This window comes from Echinops telfairi, unplaced genomic scaffold (genome assembly GCF_000313985.2).
Source record: "Echinops telfairi isolate 266 unplaced genomic scaffold, ASM31398v2 ScPeMD7_7467;HRSCAF=8505_0, whole genome shotgun sequence".
Classification (NCBI taxonomy): Eukaryota; Metazoa; Chordata; class Mammalia; order Afrosoricida; family Tenrecidae; genus Echinops; species Echinops telfairi.
Genome location: NW_022111367.1, coordinates 9458636 through 9467834, shown reverse-complemented (window position 1 = coordinate 9467834; position 9199 = coordinate 9458636). Strand labels below are relative to the sequence as shown.

At 52.1% G+C, this 9199-nt stretch overlaps 1 protein-coding gene across 1 annotated transcript; it reads left to right on the top strand.

Annotated features, from left to right (window-relative positions):
* The first annotated feature begins 416 nt into the window (after positions 1–416).
* On the top strand, positions 417–1474 carry LOC101655978 (G-protein coupled receptor 183). The gene is made up of 2 exons (XM_004704392.1): positions 417–879; positions 1236–1474. Exons 1-2 carry the CDS (start codon positions 417–419, stop codon positions 1472–1474), a joined length of 702 nt encoding a protein of 233 aa, XP_004704449.1.
* The last annotated feature ends 7725 nt before the right edge of the window (positions 1475–9199 follow it).

The following is a 9199-nucleotide window of genomic DNA, read 5'->3' as shown; positions in this document are numbered from 1 at the left end:
TACAAATGTTTTCAATTGTCAGGGGGTTGCTGAGTTATTGGCTTTCTGAAAGGGGAGTAGTAGGTCACATAGGTTTGGGAGCCTACGGGCTAGGGGGTAGACAGGTGTTAACTTCAGTGAAGGGGAAGAGAATGTGTGACCAGAGGGAAGTGGGGAGGGGGAGGGAGAAAACAGGCAAGCCATTGGAGGTTTGGTCAGTTGTTTAAGCTGTTGAATGCAAAACCAATAATCTCATATGTAAACCATCGCCTGATTCACAATACAAAGTTTGGGGGAGTGGGGGCAGATGTGTTTTTCTTACATACACTGCTTCAGCAAAATGATTAATGATTTCTATCTGAAAGGTGTAACACCAGATATGATATTACCTTTTTTTCCCCCCCCTGTGGTCTCCCCCTGCCAGGAATCTCTCTGCGATGGCTTCCAACGAGACTAATTCAACCGCCCTCTGCCTTTCTCCTCTACCACCCAAGGCCGCCAGCCTGGTGCTCTCTCTGTTCTACACGGCCCTCTTCACCTTCAGTGCCTTGGGAAACAGCCTGGCCCTTGCCCTCGCCTGCCCAAAGCGGGGGAAGGTCAGCTCAACAGGCATCTACGTGGTCCACCTGGCAGTGTCTGACCTCCTGTTCACATTTGCCTTGCCCGGGAAGATCACCTATTACGCCCTGGAGGCCAGCTGGCCTTTTGGAGACGGGTTCTGCAGGCTGACGGCATTCATATTCTACCTGAACACCTACGGGGGTGTCTACCTCATGACGTGTGTGAGCGTGGACCGCTACCTGGCTGTAGTCCGCGGTCACCAGTGTCCGCAGCTCCGCCAGGCTGGCCAAGCACGGCGGGTCTGTGGGGGTGTCTGGGCCCTGGCCCTGCTGCAGACGGCACCCTTGCTCTTCCAGCCCATGACCAAGACCGTGGACGGCAAGGTGACCTGCATGGAATATGCCAGCGTGGAGCACATCCTCAGCCTGCCTCTCTGGGTCCTACTGGCCTGTGCTCTAAGCTTCTGCGGGCCAGTAGCGATTATAGTATTTTGTTATGTGAAGGCCACCTTGAAGCTGTGTCGGGCGGCCCGAGCAAACCCTCTGACGAGCAAGAGAGGGCACCACCGCAGGGCCTACCTGCTCATTCTGGGGGTGCTGGTCGCTGTGGTGGTGTGCTTCAGCCCCACCACATCAACCTCATCCAGTTCATGCTGCGGCAGCTGCTCCAGCCCTCTTCCTGTCCCGAGCAGGACACGTTCAAACGCTCTCTTCAGGTCACGGCGTCCCTCATGAATATCAACTGTTGTATTGACCCCATCATCTACTTCTTTGCATGTAAAGGTTATAGGAGATGGCTTCGCAGCATTTTAAAATTCAGACTGTCAGCATCGTCGTCTTCTTCAGGAAAAGCTTCCTCAGAAACCCCAAGTATCAACCAGACAGTAGGCTCCATGCCCCTGGCGGAGGGCAAGGCCGGACGCATCACTGGCTAGAAGAAGGGAAGGGAACGAGGTTTGGACAGTTGGTGGTGGTGGCGGCTGCGGCGGCCAATAGTTTTGACGAATACAAATAACAAACAGAAATTTAGATACAGGGTCTTGAAAGGTGCTATGGAGTGAGGGTCCCGAGGCTTGAGTCTCATTAGCTTTGTGATAAATCCGTCTCTAATTCACCACACTGGAGCTCCTTGGCCTCAGAAGGCTGTGAGAGCATTTCTTCTAGGAAAAGAGCCGATTCAGAGTAAGTGCCAACAGCACCAAAGGCTGAGGCCTAGAACAGCAATGTTCGAATGTGCTCCAATTGGGGGAAATGAAATGCTGTAAAGGGCCAACATGCCACCCACCGTCCAAACCAACCCACCAAGCAACCAGCAAAAAGAAACCACGCTTAAATTTACCTACGTCAACGCATTTGCTAAAAAGTCAAGGTTTTCCTGGAAAAGCAAAACAAACGTCAAGGGGCTACACCCCAAGCTTCTGTCTGTGCTGCCTGGCGGGGATGGGGCGGCGGGACGGGACTTGGTTCCTCTCTTTCTTTAGCTCGAGATTTGTGCAACAAAAAAGCATTCACCAAGGGCTCAAGAAGAAAGAAAATGTTTGGGAGTTGATGAAGGCAACATATGTACAAGGGTCCTTGTTACAATTGATGTAAGAATTGTTATAAGAGCTGTAAGAGCCCCCAATAAAATGATTTATTAAAAGGGAAAAAAAAGCATTCACGTAGTCCTTGTGTAATTGGGGAAAATGTTAAGGGGGCGGGAAGGGCAGAAAACCAGGAACAAGGGTTTTCTTCTTTGTTCTGTGTGTGCAAGAACGGGTGGGGGGCCAAGTCTGGCCTCTGACTTCACCAGGAGGAAGTGGAGAATCCCAGCCCGAGGCTGACTCCTATGAGGTCAGATGCGCCTCCTCCCTCTGAGCTGCTTTACCCTTTTCTGATACCAACCATGGCCCCCACTGCCCTCACTTCCCTGTGGGGTTCCAAATGGCACTTGCCGGCGACACTCATGATGAGGGGCTAGCAGAGACGTCAGGCTACATTTCAGGATCAGAAACAGCAGTTGCTCTGTGCAGAGTGCTTCTTCTCGGCTGTGCCCAAAGGCATGGTCCTCCAGTCTCCTAGGCCTCTCGCTGTCACACAGGAGTCACACAGGAGTCTCCTTGGCCGCTGTCACACTTGGGCAAGTGTTACAAAGCTTTTTTGCACTGATAAATGCCCAGAGAGCAGCCCGGTCTGCAGCCAGTTCCCTGCCTGAAGACACCAGTTCTGCTCATTCTGTGGTCCGGGACGTCTGCTGCTCTGGCTCATGCTTTTGGGGCCACGGCCACTGCCACGAGGCAGGGATCTTCGGGTCCAAATGACGTGCTCTACTCATAAGCCCTTCTTTCTTGATGGCCATAGAGAGGCCCTTGTCTCACTTCGGCGATGGTTTGCTTTAGAGCCAGCGAAACGGCAAGACTGACCAGGGGCCACCTTAGAGTCCCATCTGCCTGTCCCCACGCAGCCATTTGGTGAGAGATACAAAGGTGATGATTAGCTAGAGCCAGACCAAGCACTTCAACTGTGCCACTGCGTGTCAGAAAGGGCTTACCAACATGGATGTGCCGTTATGCTACGGTTGATTGAAATGGCTGAAGCTTCCAGCACTTTACAGGACATTTCAACTTGAGTGATTTTGCCTTTTGTAGCAGCAAACTCTCACAGACCTGCAAGAGGGTAGCAGGCACCACGTCCAGCGTTGCCCTCTGGGTCTCATCAGTGCTTCCACCAGAGACATGGTGGCTTCTCATCACCCTCCTCTGCGTCTCACCTTCCAGAGCTGAGAGATCAGGCGGGGAGGCCAATTGTCCCTGTTTCAACTGCCAACAGGAAGGTGGTACAGCCGCAAAGGAAGAGTTGAGGGTGGAACCGAATGCATCAGGGCCTCCCTGCTGAGGCCCAGGTTTGTGGAAAGCGACAGCATGCCCCGCCCTGTGGCGGATTCAGATGGTGGCGATGCTGCTGCTGCTGCAGGTGACGGTGCTCTACTGCTCACCCAGTGCTTTCTGTTTCTCAGCCTTTGGTGCTCAGCCATTTAGGAGCTGATCTTTCTGAATTTTCCATGAAATGCCACACAGGTACTTGTATTACCTCCACTCCTTCGGTGAGGAAATGGAAAGGTTGAGGCCTCCCGGGTGGTAGACAGCAGAGCTGGGGTTTGAATCCAGGCCTTTCTGACGGCAAAGTTCACATTCGAATCCAAGGTGTGCACAAGCACTGGGCTCCAAGGTAGTCACTAACGAGGGCAAGAGCCAACCTGCCCCCATCCTTCCCACCATCCCAGGTAACCACTCTCCTGATAGTGTCCATCTGGGGCAGTTCGCATTCTTGGCATGTGCGTTAGCTTCCTAATAGGGCTGCCATAAGAAATTCCCATAAAGGCATCGCTTACCCCAGGGCACTGTATTGTCTGACAGTCCTGGAGGGTCGAAGCCTGAAATCCAGGTCTTGGGTGCCTTGAGGAGAGAACCCTCTTTGCTTCTTCCAGCTTTGGGCGGCCAACCTCGCTAGGAGTCGGACTAGACTCAGTGGCGCTGGGTTTGAGCGCTTGTGGGCTTGACCAAGACACATCTCTGCCTCCAGCTTCATGTCACTCTCTCTCCCTGTGTGTTCCTGCTTCCTCTCTGCCCCCACCTTCCTCTTCAGAGGACACATGTTCCTAGGGTCAGGGTTCACTTAATGTAGGGTGATCTCACCTTGGGACCCTTACCTTCCTCATATCTGCAAAGGCCCTTTTCCAAATAAGATCGGAATTCAGGGGTTCCAAGGGTTAGGACTTTGACATGATCTTTTTGCGGACCCCCATTCACTCTGCTAGAGCATGTCTTTGACTAAAACTCAACCCACTGCCATTGGCTTCATTCCGACCGTGTGATGATTGGATGTCAGCTTCTGAGCATGTAATGAATCTTTCCCGGCTCTGAGACCCCCACCTCGTGGTTAGCAGCCCAACACGTACACAGGGTCACCAGGACCCCCTTGAGCAGTGCGTCTCAAATGTTAACGTAACACAAATCACCTGGGGATTGGACCCATTCAACGGGCTGCACTTGGGGTTTCTGCATTTCTAACAAGCTCCCAGGTAATGCTGCAGCTGCAGCTGTTGGTCCGTGAACCACTTTGAGTAGTAAGATGTTAGAAATCTCAGAACATGTGGGCCTGGTTCTTGATCTATTATCCCATGACATCACTGGTTTTCCACTTGGGCTGCACACTGGAATCATTAGTGTATCTTAAAAAACAAACAAAACGGAGCCTCTGTGAGCTTCCACCATGGTGCACCCTGCACCCTGCAGGCGGGAAGGGCGAAGCCCATCGACTCCGCTTCAGATCTCCAAGCACACGAGGACAGAGGGCTGCATCCGAGGCTGTGATGAGTGAGCATATGAGCCTCGGATTACATGATGCCTTCTCCAACCAAGGCAAGGAAACAACAGGGTCGGTTCATGCTGAAAGGAGATCACATGACTCAGCTGCAAAGCGTAGCCACGAGAAATGATCCTGGAAGTACGTTGAGGGCAAGGGCCCTCCTCCCCCTTTTAAAGTGCTGTTAGGTAGCTCGAAGCAGAAACCAGGGGTTGTCGCTCTACAGGCCAAGGCCTCCCTCCCCCCTCACAGGCAGTTGGAAGCAGATCAAGGCTAGAGGGCATGCGCAGAGGCAGGCCTTTGAGACAGGAAGCCAGTATATACCTGGGCGGGCCCAATCTAGGCCAGGTGAGCTTAATGCAGCCAAGGGGTCAACCAGTCCCGTCGACCACACCTCCCAGAGGAGGGCCCTGAAAGAGTCAGAACCGGGAGCCCGCCACCCCCTTCTCTAGCTGCTCCGTAGTGGCCATGCAGTGGGTTCTCTGGCCTCAGCTCCCCACCTGCGGCTGTGACGTGCCCTGAGGTGGCTGTGCAAACCCTGAAGCTTCTTCTGTCCTTTATAAAACTCACTCGGATCACAAGCCAGGCCTCAGCTAGAAGCCAAGGATGGCGGCATTTCTCACCGGGAAACCTATCGGTGTCCTTTGTTATGAATGCAGTTCTCAAAGGTGGGCTCACACTATTCTCATTACTCTTAGGCTGGCTGGGCCTTCCAAGCACAATAAATGGCCTCCAGGGGATTGTTCTTATTAAAAAATAAATACGGATGACTGGGTCCCACCCTCCAAGATTCTGCTGGAATTGGTCTGTGGTGTGCTTGGGGCGTGGGGATTTTTGTAAAGTTCCCCTGTGATTCTGATGGAGAACTACAGCGTAAAAGAAAGGATGCGAGAAAGGAGATGTTTTGAAGGGTAAATCAGGAGGGGATGCCTGCCTGTGATTTTGAGGGGAAATCAAGTGAGGGTCAATGTCAAGCTTCAAAATAGATGAGATCAGGCCAGCAAGAGGAATGACTGGCTGGGCATGGGAAGAATATATGTGACTTTGATTTGGGTGAAAGGTGGGGAGAGGTAATCAAAGCAACGAAGATGCCCCGAGGATATAGACATGGGGTGGCTCCCTTCGCTCACATGAAACGGTTAGCATATTAACCCAAATACCAAGATGAACGAGCTGGCCACATACTTGCTTGGAAATCATTTTTCAATGGAAATGCTCTGTTTTGTTTGAAGATGATGGCAACTTGATCCAAGGACGGGATTAATCCTGAGTCATGGAAGCAGGCAAGCCTTTGGCAAAAGTCACGTGCTGGTGATGGCCGCCGGGGCCCAGCTGTCTGGCTGGGAAACCCGAGGGCGGCTGAGGACTGCGTTCATCACCGTCTGCTGGACTCTCCACTTCACTCTGTGCCCCCTCAAGCCCCCCATCTCTGTGAGTGAAGAGCATGGGGCTCAAAGACACAAGCTAATCCCTGGAAGGAACCAAAGAACTGCCGTGGGCCACAACCCAGACGCGCCAGAACCGCCGTTTCTTTCTTGATACATTTCTAACAACGTCTACATTTCTATTTCTTACTTAATGACTCAACCAAGTCTCCACTCCAAGCTTCGGTTCCTTCCTATCACTGGCTCAGCCCGGTCCCTAGAGCCGCACACCTTCTATTTGATGGTACCCCCGCCCCCGCCTCTTTTCCCAGGGGCGTCCAGGTGGTCGGCGGGCACTGAAGCCCGCATGATGACCCATTTGCTAGAATGTTCGTCTCGCTGCCTGGCTCGTGGCACGACGGTCTCTGGCTCTCTCTGGCCTCTTCCCTTTTTGGGGGGCAGGGGGGTCTCCCCTTTCACAGCGTTTCTTATACTCCCACTCACCTCTTTGAGCTGGTACTTGGAGAGGAGGTGCCAGACCCAGGGACCCTTCTTACAGAGCTTGGACAGCATCTAACTGTCATGTCCACCCAATTCTGAACACAACTTGTTCTCGACACTCTCCATTGAGTCTTCTTGCAGCCCATCTGCATGTTCCCAACGTCAAGCCCCCACATGACCTCCAAGTCCCATTGCAAAGGGAGACTAGAGAAAAGGTTTAAACCATTCACTGATGAAAAACACATTTTTTTTGGACTTTAAAATATCCCTGTCAAGATATCCGCAGAGCAGAAGAGAAGATCAGAGTGGCCACTCCCGTGCCACTCCTGAGTCTACAGCCACAGACATGGGAAGGTGCGAAGGTCGAGTGCAGCCCTGTGCTCAGAGCTCTGGGGTGAGGCTCCCGTCCCCTGGAGGTGTGGGAGTGGAGAATGGCTGCCCAACCACATGGTGTCCAGCGGGAGCCAGCCTTTGTGTGGAGGGTTGCACGGTGACCTCAAAGGCTCACAGAGTGGCATCAGTCAAGTTTTCAGATACCCCAATGCTCTTCTGGGTGCTTGGCTTTCTTCAGAAAGCACATCTCCACCGAGAGGGTGGCACCGTTCCTGGGGACTGTGGCACGCCACATAGCCACTTTTCCAGCTTTCACGACACTCTTTCTCACTTCACAGGGGAGTGCGGCAGAGTCGAGCAAGCTCCCCTGGCACATGGTGTGTAGAGGACCGGCAGCCCAGGGCAGGCTGTGTCCCAGTGGGTCAAACCACGCCTGCAGTGCAAAGTTCAGAGGGACTCGCCCTCAAACATGACAAAAAAATATTTTGTCAAAAACTTAAAGTTACACTTTCAAATGCTAAAGGTCTATCACTCCTTCCAAAGCTCCAAATCCCTCCCTTCCAGGAGGCCGATTCAGGCTCGGTCGCTGCAGTCACACCCGCAGGGGCATCGGGAGGGAGCCCAGTCCGAAGAGGGGATCGCTCTGTGAGTGTATGTGTGTGTTCTTGCTAAAACTTCATCTCATTCCCTGTGCAGACAAGGTGTACAATGCCAGAAGCAGACGGAGGCGGGACAGTGACAGCAATTCAGTCCGAGTAAACGCTCAGCAGGCCCATTCCCAAGGGGCTAAGGTTTCTCTCTGCCTGTTTAGAGGAAAGAGGCCCAGAGGTAGAAGAGGGTGTGCACCCTTCATTTCCAATAACTTAACATTTTCTTACTAGCATTCAGACAACGTTCATCATCAACATTCATTCATCAATCCATACATTCATCAGGTATTTCTGCCAGACGTTGGTAGATGTTTCATAGGCATGTGCAAATTGGACACCAAATAAGACCACAGAATAATCAATGGGTTTGAATTGTGGTGCCGGTAAAGAATAATGGAAATACTAGGACTGCTCAAAGGACAAACAGTTAGAAGAAGTGCAGCCAGAGTGCTCCTTGGAGGCAAGAATGGAGAGACTTGGTCGTACATGCTTGGGCTGTACTGTCAAGACAGACCAGTCCCTGGAGAAGAACCTCATGCTAGGCAAAGTGGAGGGGCCGAGAAAAAGAGGAAGGCCGTGAGCTGGCTCGACACAGTGACTTCACAATGGGCTCAGGCCTGGGAACAACTGTGAGGATGGCCCCGGGCGAGGCAGTGGCTCACTCTGTGGTGCACAGGGCTGCTATGGGTCAGAACGGACTTGATGGCCCCTCACCACCACCACCAGCAGCCGTTGGAGCTGCAATGTGAAAATAAGGTCGATAGGGCCTTTAACTGAAAGGATCGTGTAGACTGAAAGCAGGGACCAAATCAAGCTTTCTATCATCAAGCCAATTCTGATTCATCCCAGGATAGGACACATACACCCCTCGACTAGCTCAATTCTGCTTCCGCAGAAATACCACAGGTGGGTGCCTTTCACAAACGGCACTTTATTTTCTCACAATTCAGATGGGGAGAAGTCTGAGTTCAGGGCTCAGGTCCTAGAACAGGGGTGCGGAGCACCCGGTCCCTGGCTGTATAGTTTATGCCTCCAAAATCATTTGATCCAGCCCTGCTATGGCAGCCATGGGTGCCTCGAAATTCAATAACTTCAGGAGCTTTTCCCATAGCAACATAACTTCATATTAAGTGAAACATAATAATAATGTAAAATTTGAGGGACAAATGAGGACTGTCCACTATGGGACAAACAGGACATGTGTACATGACGGGATGGGGGAGAGTACTTCTTGTCCATTGCCCAGCCCTGTCTGCTTGGTGCGTGATTGGGACACTCAGTGCCAGGCAGGCTGGGGGTGTCCACCTTATAAAAGTGTTAACACACCGTGGGGAAGCCAGTGACGATGAGGCAAGACAAGATGGGATGAGCTTGATATGAACATTGGATATGATCCAAATCCAAGATGTGGGATTAGAACAGATCAAAGCAAAATCATTGCGTTGATGGCAAGACACCACTGGACAGT